Source organism: Aricia agestis, chromosome 18, assembly GCF_905147365.1.
Source record: "Aricia agestis chromosome 18, ilAriAges1.1, whole genome shotgun sequence".
NCBI lineage: Eukaryota > Metazoa > Arthropoda > Insecta > Lepidoptera > Lycaenidae > Aricia > Aricia agestis.
Genome location: NC_056423.1, coordinates 7,723,692 through 7,749,768, shown reverse-complemented (window position 1 = coordinate 7,749,768; position 26,077 = coordinate 7,723,692). Strand labels below are relative to the sequence as shown.

The 26,077-nt window shown below is 36.5% G+C and overlaps 3 protein-coding genes and 1 non-coding gene across 4 annotated transcripts; 2 read left to right on the top strand and 2 right to left on the bottom strand.

Annotated features, from left to right (window-relative positions):
* The first annotated feature begins 574 nt into the window (after positions 1–574).
* Positions 575–17,556, top strand: LOC121735757 (DNA replication licensing factor Mcm2). The gene is made up of 15 exons (XM_042126679.1): positions 575–692; positions 1,131–1,294; positions 2,054–2,220; positions 4,245–4,425; positions 4,911–5,403; positions 6,083–6,286; positions 9,414–9,645; positions 9,902–9,993; positions 10,491–10,576; positions 11,458–11,625; positions 12,192–12,353; positions 14,177–14,324; positions 14,921–15,020; positions 16,309–16,448; positions 17,125–17,556. The coding sequence occupies exons 1-15, from the start codon at positions 690–692 to the stop codon at positions 17,410–17,412; spliced, it is 2,628 nt and encodes an 875-aa protein (XP_041982613.1). The 5' UTR covers positions 575–689; the 3' UTR covers positions 17,413–17,556.
* Trnan-guu lies at positions 3,377–3,450 on the bottom strand. Its single transcript has one exon. It is a non-coding gene; the product is annotated as a tRNA-Asn (tRNA).
* Positions 9,259–25,629, top strand: LOC121735761 (mitochondrial import inner membrane translocase subunit TIM16). Its single transcript, XM_042126683.1, has 2 exons — positions 9,259–9,273; positions 24,795–25,629. Exon 2 carries the CDS (start codon positions 24,820–24,822, stop codon positions 25,201–25,203), a length of 384 nt encoding a protein of 127 aa, XP_041982617.1. The 5' UTR covers positions 9,259–9,273; positions 24,795–24,819; the 3' UTR covers positions 25,204–25,629.
* Positions 20,286–22,423, bottom strand: LOC121735760 (zinc finger CCHC domain-containing protein 10). The gene is made up of 3 exons (XM_042126682.1): positions 22,242–22,423; positions 21,987–22,154; positions 20,286–21,093 (listed from the first exon to the last, which is right to left on the bottom strand). Exons 1-3 carry the CDS (start codon positions 22,283–22,285, stop codon positions 20,898–20,900), a joined length of 408 nt encoding a protein of 135 aa, XP_041982616.1. The 5' UTR covers positions 22,286–22,423; the 3' UTR covers positions 20,286–20,897.
* Positions 25,630–26,077: the final 448 nt, after the last annotated feature.

Below are 26,077 nucleotides of genomic sequence, written 5' to 3'. Positions count from 1 at the left end.
CTAGTAGCCTAGTAGGGCAAAACCAGAGATAGATCAAATATTGGGAATGGCCGTAAGTATCTTATCTTCACAGAAGACGTAATAAATCGATTTGCCGAAGACCCGCGAAAATTACTTTTAAAATGAGACAATGTTGCCTGGAAGAAACCGCTGAAAGCGGTAAGGCCGCCTATTTGATATGTTCCTTGCCTAATGTTGTTTTTGTTATTTTATATTGTTTATAATGCAAATAAAGAATTTATAAATAAATAAATAAATGTTACATAACTTATAAGTACTTACCTGGTTAAAGAAGTTATATAAAAATTATGCATAACTTTTTATTCTTTATATCACCATTTATAACACGGAACACCTATTGTATATAAAATCACTACGCCCATGTCTGACAGCAAAAAATCGAAAAAAGAAATGCGGCTGATGCCTGATTCTGATTTCTGTGTGTGTGTGTGTCTGTGTTATAACAGTGCGGCGCCACCGTTACAGGAGACAGAACTCGCCATAAAAAAAATGTTGACGTTTGAAACCGCGCGCTTTTTGACATCAGTCTGTTTGAAAGTTGCAAAAAAACTTTTTTTGTTTTGTGTTTATTGTTTTATGAAAATTGATAATTTTCTTACGATAGAACATTATTGTAGGTATTAAAGTGTTTGTGAAGTACTTTGTGCGTGCTCAGAATATAAAACAACATGGTAAGTGCGAATTAGATTGGTTATTAATGGTTTTCTGATTTGTTGGTTATGTCGAAGCTTGAGTAGAATAAGATATATAATTAATGGGTGTTCACTGCTCCTAAAAGATAATATTTATACTAAGAGAACTGTTTTTGTTATCTGTTTTCGTGTTACGTTAATATTCGATCGTGTTTTGAGTTAACACTTTGATTAATCCTCGACGCCAACCGGTTTAAAATGTTAGCTCTATTCTCTTGTGGGCTGTGGCCTGTGGGCCTTTGCGTCCATCTAACTTAGTCATATTTAGCAAACTACAATTGTATTTTTAACTAACTCTAAACAAAATATATCAAGGTCAATCAAGGTACTTTCTTTCTCTTTATTTTTAAACTACTAAAATATTAGTCCTTTAAACTACTATATCTAGTTTTCACATAATGCATTATACATTTACAGAGTTCTCCAATTCCTGATACCCCGTCTGACCGAGATGGGGCAAGATCTCGTATGACATCTCCAGCACGAGATTATGAGATGTTTGAAGATGAAAGTGCTATCCTCGGAGACAATGCTGAAGAGGAAGATGATGGGGAGGAGCTATTTAACGATAATATGGAGGCGTAAGTTATGATTTATTTTAATAAGTAGATTTTTGTGGCTTGAATTTTGTTATCAGAAGCAAAGGGTTTGTTTACTAATATTCATAATATTATAATGGCCTCACCTATGAGAGGCTCGCATATAAATTACAGAGCTGCTTTAGTGTAAACAATATTTTTTTCAATAACAATAATACTACTTGTTTGGTGTAGAGTAACTGCAATAAACCTTGTCAAATAAATTCAAAAAGCAATAGGATTTTAATAAACTTTAAGAATTTAGATACTAATTACTTGATTTTGTTTACTATAAATCTAAACTGTCTTCTAAAGACTTAGGGCCCGTTTGACCACTTTCTGATAACATGCCGAATAGGCTATTCACAACTTTTTTGACAGATTCTCCATACTTGATCTGTCAAGTTAATTGTTTGATAGCCTATTCGTCACTTATCAGGAAGTGGTGAAACAGGCCCTTAATAATTTATTTGTTTATTTAAGAGATAATATATAATTGAGCATTTAATAAGCTCCAAAAATATGTTAAAAGTTCTGATAACTGCTTATTTATTAAAAAATATTATTGTATGTAAAATGTACATTTCCTGCATAATTCCATTTTTAGGCATAATAATTTTTTGTACCTACATTATTTGATCAGTCATGTGATGTGTGATCTGTTGGCTGGGCCATTGCAGTCGTGATAGTCATTTACCAAATAAATAAGGTAATGTCATAAGTAAATAAATAATATTAATTTTTTAAAATGATCATAAACAGGGATTACCGACCTATGCCAGCATTGGATCGATATGATGCAGAAGATCTTGACGATGACGACTATGATGCTATGTCCATTGGTGACCGAGTGGCTGCCGAGAGAGAGTTACAGAGAAGGGACAGAGATGAAGGCAGAGTGAGAAGAGATGATAGAGATCTACTTTATGGTGAGTACTTTGTTCTACAATATTAATTACTATTTACTAGATGACTTCCACACTCTGTTGCGCCAAATTACGTTTGTTGCAAGAGAACCTTACATTTTTCTGAAATAAAAAGTATCATATGTCCTTTCCTGGGACTTAAAGTATCCCCATACCAAATTTCAGCAAAATCAGTTCATCGGTTTGGGCGTGAAGGGGTAACAGGCAGATAGACACACTTTCGCATTTATAATATTAGTATATACTTGTAGAGAAACTTGTCTAAGAGATGAGCCAGTGTTAACAATAATAATAATTACGAAATAAGAAAAATACTTCTATAGAAGCATACCTAATATGCCCAGTACACAGAGTTTTACAAATATGATGGTACCAGGTGTTAAAAATTTAGAATAAAAAAGAAAAAACAACCCAACACAATGTTTGAAGATTTATAATTATTGTCTTTTACATCTATTCTTACTGTGTGGAAGTACTTCTGTCTATCTGTCTGTAGCTGTCTTTTTCTCTGTATTTTCATCATCATTAATTAAAGAACAGAGTTTGATAAAATTACTTAAGAGGATTCCACACCGCCGTTTTTCCATACAAACGCTGTCCCCTGTTTCCTCCCTGGATAATGCCGGTAGAGTAATGATTTTTTTCCTGAATATCTATGGCCACTATTAGCAAATTAGCATGTCCCATGTGTTCTTTTTTTCATAATTTAATTATTAAAAAAGATAAGAACGTCCAAAAACCCAAAAAAAGGCCAGATTTTCCTCTAAACTGGCTAGAATATACAAAAAAATAAAACATAGGAACACAGCTCAAGCCTTGCTTTAATTCTTTATGAAAAAATTACTTAAATCGGTTAAGTTTTGGAGAAGGAATCAGCGGACAACAAATCAAAGATTTTCTGTTCCTTTATTAGAACTTTTGTCGTGTTATCTCTATCGCGCTCTGTGGTGGGAGACTTGAGATTGGTGAGACAGCAATACATTTTCAAATACCTATTTTCAATTTCTCTCTCCCCTGTTGTATCCTCTTAAGAGTCTCGAAAAATTTTATAGTTGTGGCGTGATAAACCTTAGTCCACGTTGATAATATCGCGGGGAATATCTAGTATAGTATTTTGTGATTAGTATAAAAAAGTAATTTAAAAAGTGCAAAAAGTCGTCGCCCCCGGGTGGGCTCGAACCACCAACCTTTCGGTTAACAGCCGAACGCGCTAGCCGATTGCGCCACGGAGGCGGTGCTCATTCGCTCGAAATTACGCGTCTATTGTTACGCGTACTTCATTTGCGTCTGTTGCTTTTGCAATGTGATTTTTCTGAGAAGTAAAATTTTAACAAAAACAATTAAAAAAAAAAACTTTTTTCCGTTTGGTCGGACAAGTCCTTACTGGTAGATCGCGATCATATTCACATTTTTTTAAATATTTATTTCAAAAAACTTAAAAACTAGTATATTTAAACCTCGCCAAACCAAGGTTTGCTCATGTGATTGAAACGTCAATGGCATAATATGATAATATAGAAAATCGCGGGAATCGTACATTTTCCCGCAAAAAATGACCTATACCCTCAGACTAAATAAAAAGCCTATTGTGCGCAAAAAAACTCTTCACCTTTATAATATTAGTACGACTTTCCTCGAGCTTTCTTAAACTTGTACATAACCTACACCTACAGACATAGATCAAGATAGATACCGCATGTCGCTCCATTTGTATGAAAGCGAGCGTGCCACTTTTTTCCTACCTACTGTGACGTACCGAGGATAAGAAACGTGTCTATTATCTAGGCCGACGTTTCTATTTGAATTTATACAGCTCAATACGGCACTTTAAGGCATTTATGCATTTTTAAAATTCCGATTGACGCCTGATTCCGATAGCAGACTAAAGAACAGACTTTCGAAAGACGAGCATTGCTCGTCGTTTGGGAATGCGTATGGCACGCGAAGTACATACACATGCGGTATCTATCTTGATCTATGTCTGTGCCTACACCACAGTTTTCTAACAATATTCTCGAACGTTCCAGACCAATCGGACGATGATGGTGATGCCCCCCGCGCTAAACGTCGCCGAGCAGCCGAGAAGGCAGCGGCGGGAGAACAGACAGAAGAAGGGATAGAGAGTATCGAAAATCTAGAAGATACGAAGGGCTACAGCACTAAGGAGTGGGTGTCTATGCTGGGGCCGAGAACGGAGATTGCTAATAGGTAATCGCACATAAAGTTAACCCTGGGTTAAATAATATTATGTTTTCTCTGTACATTGAATAGCAAGAATAACATAGTAGTATTTTACCCAGACAAGACAAGTATTAAAGAGGTAGTAAAAAGAAGCCCTTCTTTTGCTTTGAATTTCAGTTCTTATCTGGCTTTAGATAGTTATAATTGCACACAGTTGGGATTTCGGAGTTTCGGAATCTAGTGGAATAATTTCGGAATTTCGATCTAGTGGGACAATCCTGTTTTGGTCCAAGCATGAGATTTCGTTTTTGTGGGGCTAGTACAAATCTAGTGGGACTGGGCTCGACATGAACTGACCTAATTACATCGGACGGATGTAACCACTTAAAAGTGGAAAAAATGGGTTCCACACAAAATGGGTTTAACTTCACGCGGGCCACTAAAAGTTGAGCCTTAGTTTAAACTTCTCTGGTATGTTTGATATTGTACTAATTACTTATTAACGTTTGCAGGTTCAAAAACTTCCTCCGCACATACACCAACAGCAAGAACCAATACGTCTACAAAGAGCGAATACGTCGCATGTGCGAACACAATCAAGCGTCGTTCCACGTCGAATTCGACGTGTTGGCTCGTCGGGAACAAGTTTTAGCTTACTTCCTCCCCGAAGCACCATTCCAAATGCTCCAAATATTCGATGAAGTAGCCAAAGAGATTGTCCTACAAATATTCCCTAGTTACGAGCGAGTTACATCAGAAATCCATGTTAGAATCTCAGATTTACCGTTGATTGAGGAGTTGAGAACCTTCCGGAAACTCCATTTGAATCAACTGGTGCGGACTGTTGGTGTTATAACCGCTACCACTGGGGTGTTACCGCAATTGTCTGTTGTGAAGTATGACTGTAATAGGTGCGGATACATCCTTGGTCCGTTTGTTCAGTCCCAGAATTCGGAGGTGAAACCGGGCTCGTGTCCCGAGTGTCAGAGCTCTGGGCCGTTTATGGTAAGTTACATAATATACTAATACAATGCTATGTGAGTATATTCGGCCGTAGCTCTGGCTTTCGTCTACACATTCAGCATTGCTCGATAGTTTTACTCTAAACCGATACATTTAATTCTATCTAGCCGGCTCGAAGCGAACCTTCGAGCTGTCAGTTTTGCGGTCCACACAGTAATTGTTACGACTAGCTGTCCCGGTGAACTTCGTGTCACTTTAAAATCTTCCCTGGACTTCTACGAATATTTTAAAACTAAAATCAGCCCAACCCGTTCAGCTGTTTTCGAGTTTTAGCGTTAGTAACACATTTTAAATCCATTTTTATATATATAGATTTGGAGTTAAACTATCGAGCAAAACTGTATGTGAGTACTTAGCATTAGACGTGTTTCCCTTTTTTTATTTGTTATCATAAGAAACACTTAAAGTTGTCTTTCAATATCTATATTGCTTATTCTGTTCCACTGCTATAATAATTAAGTTGATGTATGTTAAACTTGATGTATCAACATATCATATAAGACAAATTAATTCATGTGCTGTAGGTGTACTTACACAACGTAATTTGGTTTATGTTACTGTAACATTGGCGGTGCTTGAGATGCCGATCATATTACGTTGGTCTACCATCTGCCTGTGAATCAATTTCTTTCAAAATGAACAATCTTAACCCTATTTTCAGGTGAACATGGAACAAACAGTGTACCGGAACTATCAGAAGGTGACGATACAGGAGTCCCCGGGCCGCATACCTGCAGGCAGGATCCCCCGTAGCAAGGAGTGCATCCTGCTCGCAGACTTGTGTGACAGGTGCAAGCCGGGTGACGAAGTGGACCTGACGGGAATTTACACGAATAACTATGATGGATCTTTGAATACTGAACAGGTAATATTGTGTTTGCCAGTTCTTCTCGCCGGATTAGTTTCCGAACTAGTAGTAGTAGATTTTCCAGAGAGCGTTATTTTGTTACCAATTTGGAAGTAAAATATTTTTCATCTCATTTAATTACATCAGACGCGAGTTGCAAGGAATCTTATTGCTCTACTATGATATTAAATATTTACTTGGCACTGATACATATCTCACAATATCGATACAAAACATAAAATATGTGATAGTGTGTCTATTTATTTATATTTTTGTGTCCTTCTAGGTGGCTGAAGAGATTTTAATGAAATTTTGACTTTGAATCTCGGAGAAAGATAAAACTTATCAAATAAGAGTCAAAGAACGTTAGGCACAAAATATATTTTACTTAATTTGATCTATTATTTAATTATTAAAGAAAAGGCTAAATACTTTTCAAAGTTCAAAATTTATAATAACGTTTCTGACCTATCTACTTACCAATTACTACGAGACAGAGCCAAGGATGTTGAACGTTCTTGTTATGAGGCTTACTTAACAAAGTTGAGTCATCATTATCTAGTAATCCCAAAATGTTTTGGTCTTACGTAAAAAGCAAACGCGGCAATCATAATTTTCCATCAAGTATGTCATATGGTGGCCGCAGTTGCGAGGGGGGATAAGAGATATGCGAACTTTTTAGTACCTTTTTTAGCACTATGTTTCAAAGTGCCTCGTCATCAATTGCAACTGTTGATGATAGTGTAGCGACTGACATCACAAATTCTCATATTAGCGATATAGAGGTCGATACACCAACTGTGCGGAAACTTCTTAAATCTCTTGATCTCAACAAATCTGCGGGTCCCGATGGTCTTCCCGCGATATTCATTGTCGAGTGTGCATATGAACTTGCTATACCAGTCTTTGCTCTTTAGAAGATCTTTGTCCGAGGGTACAATGCCATCTCTGTGGAAGACTGCTTTTATTTCTCCCATACACAAGAAAGGTCCAAAAGAAAAAGTCGAAAACTACCGGCCAATCTCCAAGCTTTGCCTTTTAGCTAAAGTCTTGGAGAGGTTGGTCTACGATCAGATGTACAGTTGTCTACAGTCTAGACACCTTTGCCCCTCAACAACATGGTTTCCTATGTTGTTGAGGGGCAAAGGCTAAAATGTAGATCAACTGCTTCCAATCTTCTAACATTTACCGACTTCCTCTCTGAGAGTATGGATAATGGGTTCCAGGTCGACGTGGTATATACCGATTATAGTAAAGCGTTTGACCGGATCGATCATTGCATACTTCTCAACAAGCTTTATGAGCTGGGTATTAGGGGTGACCTCTTAAGGTGGTTTTCGTCGTATGTGCATAACAGAATGCAAGCTGTTGTACTGAACGGCTACATGTCTACGTGGATACCTATCCCCTCTGGGGTCCCACAAGGCTCTCTTTTGGGGCCACTTCTCTTTATTTTATTTATTTACGACATAGGTAACTGTTTTAAATTCTCTAAATTTTTTATGTTTGCTGATGATATGAAAATCTTCCGACTTATTAAGAACCTTTCGGATGCTTTACTATTGCAGGATGATCTGATTCGCTTGGCTGACTATTGCCTGTACAACAAGCTAGATCTCAATATAGCTAAGTGTAACATTATCTCCTTCAGTCGCAAAAATGAGTCTCTCATCTATCATTACTCCATTAACAATCAACTGTTATCACATACAACCACTATTAACGACCTTGGGATCCAGATTGATAGTAAGCTTACTTTCGAATCACATATTGACTATATTGTTAACAAGTCGGCCAAAGCCTTGGGATTTATCATCCGTAACACCAGTCACTTTAATAGCATGAAAAGCATCAAAATTCTATACTGTGCCTATGTCCGAAGTCACCTGGAGTATTGCAGCCAAGTTTGGCATCCTTTTTTTTGATGTCTACTCGAAAAGAATTGAGAATCTATATATTAATACGTGAGAGAAAAACTTTGTAACCCTTTCTACGAAAAATGGGGAAACGTAGGTGCATGAAATTTCGCACAGTTATAGTTTATATGGTGAAGGAGTGCATCGAGCTAATATTATTTTAAAATTGTGCTTTTATCATATATATTTTTAACAAATAAAATGTTACACACACTACGACACTACTACTAGGAAAAATGACAGATTTTTGAGTGACAAGCCTATACATACGAATTATACTCTTTTATATTTTATGGTTGAAGTCTGCTGACAACAAGTTGACAAATTGAAAATGGATTATTGATTTTTTTATTTAATTTTAGATACTATTAGACAATGTATAAAATATTTTTTACAAAATATAGGTAGTAGTCCTAATGTCGTTGCAAGTAAGGTCGAATTTCGACCATTGGGCGATCTCTAGTATCCAAAAAAAGTTCACGAGGTACCTCAATTATAAAATCAAGATTCCTTATACCAGCTATGACGAATGATGCAGTCGGTTCCACCTCTTACCACTCTCAACCAGACGTAATATAGCCGATAATATTCGCTTTCTGATGAAATTAGCGCAAAATAAAATAAACTGTCCTGAATTTTTATGTAAGCTTAAATTAAATGTTCCACCTCGTCACTCACGTATGAGAAATATTTTACACGTTTCACATGCCCACACCATATATCGACAAAATTCATTTCTACTCCGATCATCTAAGATGTTTAATCAGCTCACTAAATCTGACCCTAGCATTGATCTCTTTACTAGCAGCCTAGCATCCATTAATACCGCTTTCCTGAAAAAACATATTCACTGACATTTATTGCGGATGTATGTTGCCGTAAGACGTAACTTTGCAATTTCTTTTATTATATTAGATATTATTACTATTAGTTATAACTCGCTATTCAGTACTTGCTGCAGTTATCTTTGTATCCTATTAATATTGTATTGATTTGGAGATATAGCGTCAGTTAGCGCCTACTATAAATTATTTAGCATAATATTATTACTAAACTCAACCATAATTAATACCACATATTAGAATTTAAGTACTTAATAACATTGATTTTCTGTTACTTAATTTACATTAACACGCTACCTGTGGAGGCTTGTATAATTCTATAATTTAGAGTAAATTTAATATAGTTAGCTGTAAGCCCCCCAAACATAAAATAAAATTAATTTTTAGGGTTTCCCAGTATTTGCAACAGTGATCATAGCCAACTACATAGTAGTGAAGGACTGTAAGCACATAGTGGAATCACTCACAGACGAAGATATAGCCAACATTATAAAGCTATCGAAGGACCCGCAGATCGGAGAAAAAATCATACAGAGCATAGCTCCATCTATATACGGACATGATTATATTAAGAGAGGCTTAGCGCTCGCTTTGTTTGGCGGTGAACCTAAAAATCCAGGTAAGTTTTTGTTTTTATATTTTTTACGCCATTACTAAGAAAAATTCCATACTGTGTACAGTCACTGTGCAATGTTATGTCCTTGATATGAAACAAAAGTCGCTTAAATGGGCGACGAAATATAGTACTTATAATACAGGGTGTAAGAAAAATAAGTAATAATAATAGTTAAGGGTATGTACGAAACACAGTAGATTTATACAATTACAAAGAAGTATTATACTGCTATAACTTAATCCTTAAACATTGATTTCAGGTGATAAACACAAGTTGCGAGGAGATATCAATGTATTAATCTGTGGTGATCCCGGCACAGCCAAATCACAGTTTTTGAAGTATATTGAAAAGGTAAACTATAATATTATATACTAATGACAATAAGCTTTCAGAATTATTACTTACTTAAAATAATATTTCAGGCTTAGTAATTATATTAATTAGGAATGTATCTATTATAACATTGTAAATAAATAATTTAAAAACTTATTAATTAGTAGCATTCGCGACATTATTAAACTTGTGTCTCAATATTTTTTATACAACCTCTTCTCATAACGTCACGAATACGAAGCTTTAAATTGTTCCTGCTAACGTGCTGCTAGCCCACACTTTACTTATGGCGGCTCTCGACATAGGCGAACGCGTTGGCCAACGCGTCTGCAGACGCGTTGGCCCAATGTGTAGAACGGGCGTTCGCGCGTTGGCCGTAGGTATTTAGACGTTGGCCAACGCGCGAACGCCCGTTCTACACATTGGGCCAACGCGTCTGCAGACGCGTTGGCCAACGCGTTCGCCTATGTCGAGAGCCGCCATTATACACTTGTAAAATAACTTATTATTTGTAGATCGCACCCAGAGCGGTATTCACAACTGGGCAGGGCGCCAGTGCGGTCGGTCTCACAGCTTACGTACGGAAAAATCCCACAACAAGGTAATAATTACACGTAATCCATACTTACAATCTATATCTATACATATTATGAAACAAAGTCGCTTTTTCCCTCATGTCCCTTTGTTCCCTTTAATCTTTAAAACTACGCAACGGATTTTGATGCGGTTTTCTTTAATAAATAGAGTGATTCAAGAGGAAGGCTATAGGTATAATAACATTCATTAAATAGTGGACTGTTATTGTTGGGGTTTCTAATGTGATGTCGCAGCAGAAAAAAATTAAATTATTTAAATTTAATTTTTTTCTGCTTACACTGCAAACGCAGGCGGAACCCTACGAGATTTATCAAAATAATGTACCAAGTATTGTACACAATGAAAAGGTCTACAGAAAACTCCGCGATGGTATATACATATGTTTATCTCGGAAATCCCACAATAACATTTTTTGTCATTTACTTTTTACGACAAATAATGGCTAATTTTCGAAGCAATTTTAATAAATACAGCATTAATCCTTATCCAATTAAATACCTTAAATACATTGTTGATTAAATGTAGATCTATATGGCCCTTTACAGCATATGAGTTAAATAAATAGTTTAAGATATTACAGATTTAAAAATTGCGGGACGTAGCTTTTACGGCGGTACCGACCACGGAGCTCATACAAAGCGACCAATGCGGGCCACGGGTCAATAATGAATATAAATCAAAACTGCTGAATCAATTTTAATCATTTTTTCAGTGGCTATATATTTTATACCCGTGCGACGCCGGGGCGGGTAGCTAATTTTAAAATAAAAGTAAATATTTCTGTCTGTTACCTTGTCACACCAAAACAGTTGCACTGATTCTTCTCATGACATTTCAAACCAACCACCTTTTTAATTCCACCAATATATTCAAATTTTCTTTTAGGGACTGGACGTTAGAAGCTGGCGCTTTAGTCCTGGCCGACCGGGGCGTGTGCATGATTGATGAGTTTGACAAGATGAACGACCAGGACCGCACGTCGATACACGAGGCCATGGAGCAGCAGTCGATATCGATATCCAAGGCCGGCATCGTCACGTCGCTACACGCTAGGTAAAATATCGATATTGTCACATCTCTAAATAATCTTTAAATTGTTAAGATATAAACATAATTTGAATATCGTATCCGATGTCGTGTCGTATCCGTCTTTTTTTTATGAAATAAGGGGGCAAACGAGCAAACGGGTCACCTGATGGAAAGCAACTTCCGTCGCCCATGGACACTCGCAGCATCAGAAGAGCTGCATGTGCGTTGCCGGCCTTTTAAGAGGGAATAGGGTAATAGGGGAGGGTAGGGAAGGGAAGGGAATAGGGGAGGGTAGGAAAGGGAATAGGGTAGGGGATTGGGCCTCAGGTAAACTCACTCACTCGGCGAAACACAGCGCAAGCGCTGTTTCACGCCGGTTTTCTGTGAGAACGTGGTATTTATCCGGTCGAGCCGGCCCATTCGTGCCGAAGCATGGCTCTCCCACGTATAAACGTCTTTTAGAATCCGATCCGACTACGTGACTAAATGCGCTTAAAGTAAAGCACTCCTGGGCATAAGATAGTAGTTAATAGATAGTTTAAGTTTATTTACGCAGCTGCCGATTACTAATGAACGTTGTATTTTTACAGGTGTTCAGTAATAGCAGCGGCCAATCCGATCGGCGGTCGGTACGACGCGTCGCTGACGTTCTCTGAGAACGTGAACTTATCGGAGCCGATATTGTCGCGATTCGACATTCTGTGCGTCGTGCGCGATGAAGCGGATCCGATGAGAGACGCGCATCTCGCCAAGTTAGTATTATCTATATCTGCTGACTAATAAAAGATGATAGAACAAAAAATATACATGTTTTGTCCTTGTCTGTCATATTGGAAAAGGCGCTTATTAGACATGATGATCATGTTAAACAAAGACAAACATTGTTTAACATGATGACATCTGTTACTGAGCTATAGTAGCTCAGTTGGTTAGTGTGTCGACCCTTAAATCAGAGGTCGCGGGTTCGAATCCCGCCCAGGGAACAAAAGCTTCCAATGTTCCTAGTTCATTATTTGTATTCAGTATTATAGATACGAGGGCTGCTATTTATGTATCCGGAATTAAAAAAAGAAACAAACATATATCATTTAATATATTGCTTTTCAAAATATTCGCCGCGATGATCGACACACTTTTGCATACGCTGGAACCAATTTTCATAGCACTTTTTCCATTCTGATTGAGGTATCTCCAAAACGTGCATTTTGAACGCATCAACAGCCTCTTCGCGGCTCGAAAAACGTTGACCACGTAATTTGTTCTTCGCGTATGGAAATAAAAAGAAATCGTTAGGTGCCAAATCAGGGCTGTACGGCGGATGACCAGTCAATTCGATCTTTTGACCCTCCAAAAACTGAGTTGTTTCAGCTGAGGTGTGACAGCTAGCATTGTCGTGATGTAATATGATTCTGCGTTGTCGGTTGTCCTTTCTTATTTCTTCAAAGACTTCTGGTAAACAAATGGTCGTATGCCATTCAGAATTAACCGTTTTATGATTCTCTAATGGCACTGTAGCCACATGTCCATTAATTCCAAAAAAAACAGGCGACCATTTGCTTCAAAGTACTTTTTGCACGAGTAACTTTTGTTGGTTTCGGCTCATCTTGGAACACCCACACCGTTGACTGTTGTTTAGTTTCGGGGTCATATGCATAGATCCAAGATTCATCACCTGTGTAGATATTATAAACGGCTTTTGACGTACCACGGTTGTATTTTTTTATCATTTTTTTGCACCAATCGACACGAGCCCGTTTTTGATCGATTGTCAAGTTGTGCGGAATCCAACGCGGACATATTTTTTTTACAGCCAAATGTTCGTGTAATATCTTATGTATGCTCGTCATACTTATGCCTAAGGACGCCTCTATCTCGCGATATGTAACATGACGATCACGCATTATTAGTTCCCGCACAGCATCTATATTTTGTGGGACAACAGCTGTTTTTGGGCGACCTTCTTTATTTTCATCCGTGAGCATAGACCGCCCACGATTAAACTCACTGTACCAGTGATAAACAGTGGTTTTTGATGGTGCTTCATCTCCAAAAGTTGCGGTGAGTTGAATAAAGCACTGTTGTTGATTTAGCCCACGCCGAAAATCGTAGTAAATCATTGCATGAAAATGTTCACGCGTTAAATCCATGGCAAATGAAGACACGCAATTTTCAAAATGACGCCACAATGGAAAAATAATTGACAGTCACATGAAACAAAATGTATTCTTCAACCAAAGAGTTCTATTTTCAAATGTTGTAATTACTTTTTAAATATTGTTCTTGTAAGTGGCCAGTTCCGGATACATAAATAGCAGCCCTCGTATTATGCTTATAGCTTTTTAGTAGTATGGGGTGACCCTCATACTACCGGATATAACTATCCATTTATATAAATGGACGCTGTTAGGCATTTGTGTACTATCCCACAAAAATTGCCTATTTAGTTATGAATGCAGTTAGTTCTTAGAACAAGTCTGTACTCAAAATTCAACAAAAAAAATTTGTGGGTTAGGGTAGTCTTAACAGCGACCAAAATATATGTATTGATGTATGTACTACTATTTTCATTACCTAGGTTCGTAGTGAGTTCGCACATAAAACATCACCCTACGCAGCGCGGGGCAGCCCTGGACGAAGACTCGAACGAAGATGTGGGGTTACCGCAGGATCTGCTGAAGAAATATATTGTATACGCTAAAGAAAATGTGCACCCTAAGCTACAGGTTGGTTTTATGTCCTTGTCAGCTATAAGAGTTTTTTTACTATGTAATAAGATATCCGTACTTTCATAATTCATACTTAATATTCTGCCTGTCAGTCCGATTGTCAGTCTGTCTGTCTGTTACCTCTTAACGCCCAAACCGCTGAACCGATTTTGGTAAAATTTGATATGGAGATGCTTTGAACCCCGGGATAGGACATAGGATACTTTTAATCCCGGAAAAATGTATTTTGTCTGCGCCATAAACTAATTTTGGCGCAACAGAGTAAATTCTTACTGCCTAATTTATAAACTACGAGTACGATTAAGACACTTACGAATTCATGTTGATTTTCTCTCTCTCATATATGTGAGAGAGAAAATGTTTAATTCATAAAAATGCGTCTTAATTTCAGCACATGATGAACCAATGTTGGTGATTATAATCATATCAAAGGGCATTTTTGTCTTAAATTACCCATGATTCGATTGTGCAGTGTGTATGTTTATAAACAGCTTTGCAATCATGGTGGCAATCATAGCCCTTGAATGGGGAACAGTCAATTTTTTTTTTCTTTTTATTATTTTTATTTCAATTGTCATGTTAATGTTTTATAGAATATGGACCAAGACAAGGTGGCGAAGATGTACAGTCAGCTGCGACAGGAGTCCCTCGCCACGGGCAGCTTGCCAATCACCGTGCGGCATATTGAGTCAGGTAAAGGGCATCATATTATGTTATAGTCATGCCCCGAACGTTAGACGCTCGATTTTAATAGCCCCCAGCATACCCGCTCGGTCAAGAAATAAATCAAGATAGAACGACTAAGCGGGTGGAATATGCGTGTTTCAATCTTGCTCTGTCGTGCAAGATTCGTTGAACGTTCATTCAGTCAGCGCGCACGTCTCGACTTGATTACACCGGAGTGGTTGTGCAAAAATGCCTCATTGTGCAGTGTCTAATTGTAAAAACAGAAGTACGAAAGTGAATCGGTCAAAAGGAGGTATTTCTTGCCACGGGTATGTTATTTGTTTTAACTAAAAGCAAAACAAAAATTGACACGATTGATTCCATAGCAACACACGCGCGTCGCCATTCTATCTTGATTTATTTCTGTGCGCTCGGCATTGTTATAAGATACTAGTCAATTGATCTCGATTATTATTAATTATTATTTTACTAGCGACCCGCCCCGGCGCCGCACGGGTATAAAATATATAGCCACTGAAAAAATGATTAAAGTCGATAGCCATAGATGATCCTTCACGTGGTCTACTTCTTATCTATGCCAAATAACGTAAAAATTGCTCCAGTAGTTCGCGAGATAAGCACCTTCAAATAATTTTCCCCGTTTTTTTCACATTCTCCCATTAGTTTTAGCGTCATAAAATATAGCCCATTTATTGAGCCTTCCTCAATAAATGGGCTATCTAAAACTGAAAATTTTTTTCAAATCGGATCAGTAGTTCCTGAGATTAGCGCGTTCAAGTTAGCCCTTTCAAATAATTTTCCCCATTATTTCCACATTTTCCTCTATTTCTTTGCTCCTATTAGTCTTAGATTGATAAAATATAGCCTTCCTCGATAAATGGGCTATCTAACACTGAAAAAATCATCAAAATCCGTTACGTAGTTTTAAAGATTAAAGGGAACAAAGGGACATGAGGGAAAAAAGCGACTTTGTTTTATAATATGTATAGATTTGTTTAAGTATGTAAATGGCCTAAATCTTATTTCGTCAAAAATAACTGTTTATCAAGGTTTCTGTTATTTATTATTATAGTAAGATATGGTATGCGTATATAAATAAATATCATAATAATGATAATAAAGTTATTGTATGTAAGTTACATGCTTACATAAAAGGTCTGACGACCTTCGGGAATCGGGAGCATAGTGTAGTCTGTAGTGTGTAGAAACAGCATAATTCCAATGGCAGTAAATAGAAAAATCAGTAGACTTTTTGTTCAAAATATCCATAAAAATAAACCTTTACTTATTACAGTGATCCGCATGAGCGAGGCGCACGCACGCATGCATCTCCGCTCGCAGGTGAACGAGGACGACGTGAACCTCGCCATCCGCACCATGCTCGAGAGCTTCGTAGACACGCAGAAGTATAGTGTCATGCGGGCCATGCGACAGGTGAGTTACGCAAGGACCTGTGTTTGCCCAATCATTTTATACTACGATAAATACTAAAATATTATAAATGCGAAAATGTTTCTGTCTGTTACTTCTTCACGCCCAGACTTGAATTTGGTATTGAGATACTTTGAGTCTCGGGAAAGGACATAGGCAGTGCGAGATGGTGAAGGCGACTGACGAGATTTTTTCGGCGCCCAGGGTGCTGATAGTGCTGAAAAAAATTGCGCCCCTTTTTATCCGGCGCCCTGGGATGTCGCCCAGCGTCGCTACTAGACATAGGATAGTTTTTATCCCGAAAAAATGTACGGTTCCCGCGCGATGAACGAATTTCGGCGCAACGGAGTTGCGGGCGTCATCTAGTAAAGTTTAATTACTATGCAATCTATAGTTGTTTACGTCATGTTCATAATTACCGAAGTTCTCGAAAGTTGAGGGGCAGACGGACAAGGGAAATTATGTGGGTCCGTTGTAGTTACTATGAAAAGCTAAAAATTTAACATTTGGAGTGACCATTATTCACATTTTGTTTGGTTTAAATTGGTTCCGAACTGAGTCGAATCACTATAATTTTAATTTATCTTTTATTTTATTAAGGGATCCATGTGCTTATTTGTGGAATCAAATTATTGACTTGAAAGATTTAAGACCAATCTCATTTATTTAATTTTTACAGACATTCCAAAAGTACCTATCATACAAGAGAGATCACAGCGAGCTGCTGTACTACATTCTTCGTCAACTCACCATGGACCAGCTAGCGTACATGCGTGGTCTGCACAACCACTCACAGTCCACGATAGAGATCTCCGAGAGAGACCTCATCGAGCGAGCCAGGCAAATCAACATCACAGACCTCAAGCCCTTCTACGACAGCAGAATCTTCAAACTCAACAGCTTTACCTACGATGCTAAAAGGAAAATCATTGTGCATACTCTTCCCGAAGTGCCGACTGAGTCGTAATTGATGAAAAAAAAATTTACATCATATTGTTGTCTATTTTAGTTTTAGTGTTGTCGGATTTTCCTAATTTCATGTCCACCAGCAGCAGCATGGTCACTATAGAAACGGTTTCTTTCTACGGAAGAATAGACAGTGATAGTTAGACAATGGAAATCCGCCATTTTGTCGATAAAACCTGTCAGTTTGTCGATTCTTTCCCATGTCTACTGTTGTTATGCTAAACCTACTGATCTTGGTTCACCGTTCTAATGGTACTACAAATGTTACCCTGTAAATGATGAAAAAAAGTGCCTGTTTTTTTTTAAATTAAAGAGCTGACTGCTGTCAGTTTGTAGAAAAGCTGTTGCCATATTGTATTATGATTTACATAACACTTGTCTCATTTATGTAATTTTTGTACCACTTAGGGTGAAGGCAAACGAGCGTAATTATTATGAGTCGTGAGTCGCAGAATTTCGGTCACGTAAATAATTTTTATACTATCATGACGTAAAAAATTACGCTCTTGAGGAAGAAGTAGGAATCTTCTGACTTCTATGAAACTGGATGCAGCAGAATTTCTGGCAACCGAAATTCTGTGACTCACGATTCACAAACTAAGACCCAGTTTCATCAAGCAATGTTAAATAAATAACGGCTTGTTAAATCAGTTAACGGCCTGTTAGAGCTATCGAGCGTTCCACCATACGCTAATGTTATGTCAAATCGCCTAACACGGTGTTAAATTTTAATTCCTGCTGGGGAGGTCCGTTAAATATATAACAGGCCGTTATAATAGTCAAAACAACAACTTTTTAAAGACAATATCCAATATCAATAGAAGAATCTGTTTTGACTTTTGAGTGTTACCGCCATGTTTCGCCACATCCTTACATATTATTTATTATTTTTCATGTTATGCATAATTATTTATTTTCATTTTGTCAAAAATTCAGCCCTCGGATTTTCCTTGACATTGCAAATACACTGACTTGTATCAAAATTACCAAACCGAAATAAGTAAATAAAAGTTTGTATCATGATTCATGTTTTCAGCTTTGAAAGATCATAATTATTAACCTGGTAAATTAAAAAGAACTATTGTAGTGTAACAAATGTATGCGATCAGTGATATTTTAATTTGGTCGCATTATCTACCAGATGACGAATAAGGTGAAAATGACACATTGCAGCCAACATGTCGTATTAAACTTGTACATTGCAATTTCGTCGCCTTATAACAAGAACGAACGAATTGAATGTTATTCACTCGTTGTTCACTTAACGTTGCATTTACTAATCCGCTGTTAAATTTTTACTGTGGGACATAAGTATTTTAACAGTTTAATTTTCCAAGGTCCGTTAAGTAATGCCTTGTTAGGATTTAACAAACAAAAGTTGGTGAAATTGGGTCTTAGTGCCTTATCAGTTATCACACTAATGATTAGCGAGCGATTTGAAAGCGACGCGACTGCGCAGCGCATTCGCCGCGATTGCGCGGCGTGCACGTCGCGACAGCGCAGCGTCATCGCGGCGTGGCGTGGACGCCATTTTGTACACTCGTCTACACAGATTATTATTATATATAGTAGACTCGTCTAGGGAGTGACGTCAGAATCCATTTTGCTGCTGAGTGTCCAAAACGCCGAAGGCAAGCTACGTGCACGCGGCGCTATCGCGGCATGTGCGCTGCGCAGTCGCGTCGCTTTCAAATCGCTCGCTAATCGCCAGTGTGATAAGGCCCTTACGCTCTTAGGCACACACGGCGTCGCAGCGGCAGCGGCACCGCCACCACGGCGGTACCGCGGCATTACTCATCCTTGTATTTCTATGGCGATGGTGCCGTGTGAAAGGTCTTAAATTGAATATTCAAATATCACAATTAAAATAATAATGAAGTTGATGATAAACATCTACTTGTAACTGTAACTACTATTTCACTGGTTAAGTTAACCAGCAACGTCTAAGAAATTAAAAAAATTAAAATGAATGTTAAAATAATGAAATAAATTGAAGTGGTTGAAATTTTTTAATCTTGAATTTCAAATAAGTAAGTACTTATATAAGTTTTCTGTTTTGGTATCCAGTTATTATATAATGTGCACCCCAACTTGGTAATTTCTTAAATTCTTTGAAAATCAATAGTAAAGTATAGATATTAATCATTACAATTTTTGTTATTTTGTGATTGACTGTGAAATACCCCACCTCGAGTATTACAATGTGCCTTAGATGTAATTGTTTTTTTTTTTTAATAAAATACAAAAATAACCATTTAAAAGTAGTATTTATTTTTTAAAATATCCGTGACGATAACCTCTAATTTCATTTATTGAGAATAAAACATGTATTATATTTCTCTATGGAATAAAATATGCACAAGGAATCATTGTAATTTTATTTTTTAAAGTCAGGATTCATAGGAATTATTGAAGAGTTAATATTATAATAAACTGACACCAATATGCAACAGTAACCAAATTAAGTGTGGGTTGCACCAGAGGCGTGGTTAAAGTTAAAGTTATGGTTATAGTTTCAAAAGCTTTAACTTTGACCGTAGAAATTGACAGATGACAGCTGGTCCAACAAGGTTAAAAATGATTATAAATGAGATGAATGGGCGCTACTGGTAAGAACTGTCAAAAATGGCGTTTTTGTATGATGACAGCATTAGTCCTTTTTTCGCCGCGTGCATTTAAAACCTTGTCGAGCTAGAGCTAGAGTTCTAAATGATTAACCATAGATGGTTATGGTTAAATATGGCGCCTTGATGGCGTCCATCAGTCATCACTTTAATCTGTGGCGTCCATTTTTAACTTTAACCAAAGATTAGACATTTTGCATTGCAATTAAAGTTATAGTTGGTGCAACCCAACCTAAATAAAACACAAAAATAATCATTTAGTATTTATTTTTTAAAATATCTGTGACAATAACTTCCAATTTCATTTATTGAGAATAAAACACAAGGAATCATCTAATTTTAATTCAAGTCAGAATTCGTAGGAGGATTTGAAGAGTTAAAAATAATAAATTGACACCAACAGTAAATAAGATTCCGTTTTCTATCAAAAACACCCACTATGATACTATCTTTTATATTCTAACATGTTACAATAATTATAATAATTATTTCAGCCAAATTACCAATAAACAATATACCAGATTAATATTAATTTTCACAATTATACAATCAGTCACATGTTAAAAATTGTTTATTAGTAATTTTACAATAATAAGATATTACATTTACAAAAAAAATACCATTTATGAATAATTCTAGATATTATGACTTAAGCTATTTTAAATGACCAGCATTGAAATCATATAAAAATAACCTACATAAAGTTTAAGAATTGAAATGAAAATTGAGCAATCAAAAATTAAAATTTACAAACTTATTAGGTACACATGAAATATAAAAACAATTAACAAAGAATTTTAAATGTGTAGAGGAAAGCTCAAGATCTTTTAAACTTTAAATAGGTTTAGGTGCTTACACTAATTTAGCAGTCACTGCATGAGTCAGAGTCACTGCTGCTGTCGCTCTCACTGTCGCTGTCATCAGAGTCACTGCTGTCATCACTGCTTGATGATGAGCTACCACTGTCTGACGATGAGTCTGAAGAGCTGTCGTCAGAGCAGTCTGAGCAGTCAGACGATGCCTTCTGCTTCTTTGTGGGTATTTTGCATTTGCCATCACTAAAACAACATAAGATTATTTTGTTAATTTGGGCTGCTTAGAGTCAATTCTGTTGACCAGGAAAGTGGCAGGGAAGTGCGCAGCACAAGAATGTAAATAGTCACTCACTTTGCTACTTGTAATGCTGCTGCCTAACATGTCTAGTATGTAAACAGCCGAGTGTAAACCATAAAGTTAATATACCTAGCGGAATAGAGCAAAAATTTCGAGCTGTCAAAAGAAACTGAAATTAGTTTCATCTGTGTGTAAAAATATGTGTATGTATACGTATACGTATACGTATACACTTGCACAAGCATGATTGAACATGATTTAGAAGAGATTAAATTGTCAACGTGCGGCACGTGCCGACTGGACCTCAAAAAAAGAGTGCTGCTGTCATGTATCACACGTCTCTTTTTACCACGCAGTGTTACTGATAGTGACATCTCTCTTGCTCAGGCCTTTGTTTCTCTATTCCGCTAGGTATATTAACTTTATGGTGTAAACACTTTATAGTGTCGTTACAGTCACAATATTCAGGGCAATATTGCCGGCAGTGGCTGAATGTAAACTTCCCGTTACATAATATATTGTAATAAGCTGTGTAGTAAAAGCAAATAACAGAATAAATCAAAATTTATTATACCACAGTATGAGGGTAGACTTACAAATAAAATTTAAATTTTAACTGCTGGATTTTATAGTAAATTGAATATTGAAATATTTTGTAGTAAATTGAATATTTTCAGATCACTTTCACTTTATTGAACTTGGTTAGAAAGACATAGCACATAATTAGGATTAAACTTTAAAATTAACCATGTTTGAGCAATAGATTTAAATAGACAGTAGGTAGCAGATTTCATCTTAAAGGGGGTAAGTGATGCTGAAAGGCAAGATACAGGCATACCTGCAGGAATTCTTTTCCTTTTCTTTCAGATTTTTCTTCATTATCTGAGAGCGGGAAGGACGCACGAGGATCTTGCGCTTTCCCGTGCATTCGTAGCTCCAATGGCCGTATTCAAGACACTTTTGACATCTTATACCTTGAGGAAAAGCAGCTGCTAATGCCGCGTGCCTGTAAAGAAGGAGCAGAAATAAGTAATTGCTAATGCTTAATAGACGAGTATAGTAGGAAATAATATAATAAAAACAAACAACTTACTTCTTTCGTGCTGCTTGATGTCTGTTGTATGTTCCCAAAGTCATCTTGGTTTAGCTTCTGCAAAGTCTTCAGCGATTAAATAACCAACCGACCTCAAACGCAGATGAGTTGCAATTAAAATTTAAACGTATGCAACGTTAATTTGACCAAACTTTTATAAAATACCTTCAAAATTGCTTGTATTCCATATATCATTTTTGCACTGTCAATGTCAAAATTGCAACATTTTTTAAACTTTCTTGTTCTTTTTTTTTTTATGGCGACTAGCATAAAACTATTGCCAGTGTCGAGTGTTAAAAGTTGGGAAACTTATGACGCGGTAAAGGTAGGGATAGCAGGCACGGAATTTTGGATAGGATCAGGAAAATTTTGGTATACAAATAAATGTATACCAAATCCGCTCCGCTAAAATGCGTTAAATTAGGGTGGCACTATAGTAGCAACAGGGTAAATTTTAAATCATTTAGCAGCTTTTATTTCAGCTATTATAGGTTATATTTTTCAAAATATATTGGTAATTAATTATTAACCCAGTATAGTTCTTGCAATCTACGAGTGCGCGTAGCCTTTATTTGTAGTTGTAATTATTGTAATATAGACATTTTCGTTAGTGTGCGTACCTGACGGAGCAGTCAGTAGCGAGCGAGCCATGTACGCGTGTATAGATATGGTAACTCACACAACTAAGGGTGCCGCGCACTTGTAGATCGCAAGAACTATAATTCTGCGACTCGGCTATTTGACTAACTTCTATACTAATATTATAAAGCGGAAGAGTTTGTTAGTTTGTTTGTTTGTTTGAACGCGCTAATCTCAGGAACTACTGGTCCGATTTGAAAAAATCTTTCAGTGTTAGATAGCCCATTTATCGAGGAAGGCTATAGGCTATATTTTATCACGCTAATACTAATAGGAGCGAAGAAATAGAGGAAAGTGTGGAAAAAACGGGGGGAAATTATTTGAAAGGCCTTATTTAAACGCGCTGATCTCAGGAACTACTGGTCCGATTTGAAAAATTCTTTCAGTGTTAGATATCCTATTTATTGAGAAAAGTTATAAGCTATATTTTATCACGCTTAAACTAATAAGAGCGAATAAATAGAGGAAAGTGTGGAAAAAACGGGAGAAATTATTTGAAATGGCTAATTTTAACGCGCTAATCTCAGGAACTACTAGTCCGATTTGAAAAATTCTTTCAGTATTAGATAGCCCATTTATCGAAAAAGGTTATAGGCTATATTTTATTGCGCTAATACTAATGGGAGCGAATAAATAGAGGAAAATGTGGAAAAAATGTGGAAAATTATTTGAAAAGGCTTATTTGAACGAGTTAATCTCAGGAACTACTGGTCCAATTTGAAAAATTATTTCAGTGTTAGATAGCCCATTTATTGACAAAGGCTATAGGCTATATTTTATTACGCTAAAAGTGATACGAGCGAAGAAATATAGGGGGGAAATTATTTGAAAGGGCTTATCTCACGAACTCCTGAAGCAATTTTTCTGTTATTTGGCACAAATAAGAAGTAGACCACGTGAAGGATCATAGGCTATTTTTTGTGGACTAATATGTCTGTGAAATATCTAATTTACACGGGCGAAGCTGCGGGGAACGTTATATTTCGCGTGGTCACGACATCACGCGTAAACAACTGGACCCATTTTGCTGAAATTTGGTATAAAGATACTTTGAGTCCCGAAAAAGAACATAGGATACATTTTGTCCCGTAAAAATGTACGGTTACTGCACAATATACTTTTATGATTTGCGCGTAAACTACTCAATCTAAGTATATATTTTGATGGAATTTGGTATGGAGATACTTTGAGTCTCGGGAAAGGACAAGGAATACTAATTTTGTCCCGGAAAATGTGCGGTTCCCGCACAATAAAATTTTATGATTATCGCCTAAACTATTCAATCTATTTTGATGAAATTTGGTATGGCAATACTTTCAGTCTTGAAGGGATACTTTTCAACCCGTAAAATATACGGTTCCCACACATTAAACTTTTATGATTCTCGCCTAAACTATTTAATCTATTTTGATGCCAACATGGAGATTGGAGATACCTACTAATTTTAATCTGGGATAAGGAATGTTTTTTGTCCCGGAAAAATGTGCGGTTCCCACACAGTATAAGACTCTTCTGATTTGCGCGTAAACGACTCAATCGATGTACGGGAACAACTATAAACTAAACTCCACGCGGACGAAGTCTCGGGCAACAGCTAGTCAATTTATATTTTGTCTACAACGGCTATATTCATTCCATACCCTTTGCTGCAGCTAGCGCCACTCTTGGAGGATTTTTCAACTGTTATTTACTGCGTACAGCTGGAATGAGCTGGACACTTTTTCAAATATCCCCCATATATACCTAGTTCTCCTCCACCCATATTTAACGAAGGAACTAAAAAAAAAGATAATATAACCTAAAATGTTGACAATTGACAGTGACATTTAGTTACGAAATGTTCAATCAAACATTTTGATTTTATATAGTGAAAATTTCTAATTATTGTACAATGTTACAAATGATTTTCATAAGTCTGTAGAATGATCAAGTTATAAACATGGCAAAGTATATAGCTCAAATAATTGTTTTGGGAGCCCAAGTGGTCGGGCGGGCTTTTACGAGGGCATTGAAGCAGGAGTTCGCTGCGTCGCAGGAGGCTGCTAAAAGAGCTGGTGGAGGCCAGGAAGGTGCTAAGCGAGCGGCGGCAAACGCGGCAACTGGACTTACGTTGGAGGAAGCTATGCAAATTTTAAATATAGAAAAATTAGACCCAGAAAAAGTTAGCAAAAATTATGAACATCTTTTCACAGCCAATGATAAGGCCAAAGGTGGATCATTTTATCTACAGTCAAAAATAGTGAGAGCAAAAGAAAGAATAGATACCGAAATAAAAGACAAAATACCTAAAGAAGATCAAAAGAAACCCAAAGATGAAACATGATTTGTTTTTTTTTTTGTATGAAACCTAGTAGTGAAACAAAGTCATCATAGAAAATATTATATTACGTAAAAATTGGACACAATAGTGACTAGTGTACATCAGTCTTTAAAATATAAAACATTGATTATGTAAAGTTACATATAAAAGCAGTTACACATTTCTAGATCTATTTTTTAGCTTGATATGAAGATCAATTACATTTATATCTAACTTGAAAAATTGCGATACACATTATAATCTTGTGTTAGTGGCTATTTTTATTAATATTCATAAAACACTTGTTATTGTTGGCAATAAAATATTTTGTGCATACTTAGGCCTATTCATTTTGAGTTGTTGTGTTACTTAGAAATCATAAGTCTACTATAAGAATGTAGAAAATCATTTTAGACATAATAGATATTATATTTAAATATTTAAAGCAAAGCAACATTCAGTTTTTTTTTATCAGAAATTTTTAACAGGTTTATTTCCTCACTTTCTCTTTCAATTAGCTGAAATCAAAACTTTAACCAATCAACAATGATATTTAACCAATAAACTCTTATCAAAAAACTCAGAAACTTAGGCATTAGTAATAATAATTACAATATGACCAATGACCATACACATCAAGAATTTGGAAGATTTTCAGGTTTGAAAAGATCTAAAGAAACAAAATGAAAACCTTATAAAAATAATACTTTTGCGTAAATCACATCTTATTATTTGAACATTTTCCCCAATCATGTATTAAATGCCAGGTATCAGTCTTAGAATTTTGAGCTTTTTGCCGATATCAAATTGGCAGCTTTTCAATCAACTTTCCCAATTCACATCTAAAGAATTGTCTATCCAAATCAGTAAAATAATTAATTAATCCATAAAAGTCATA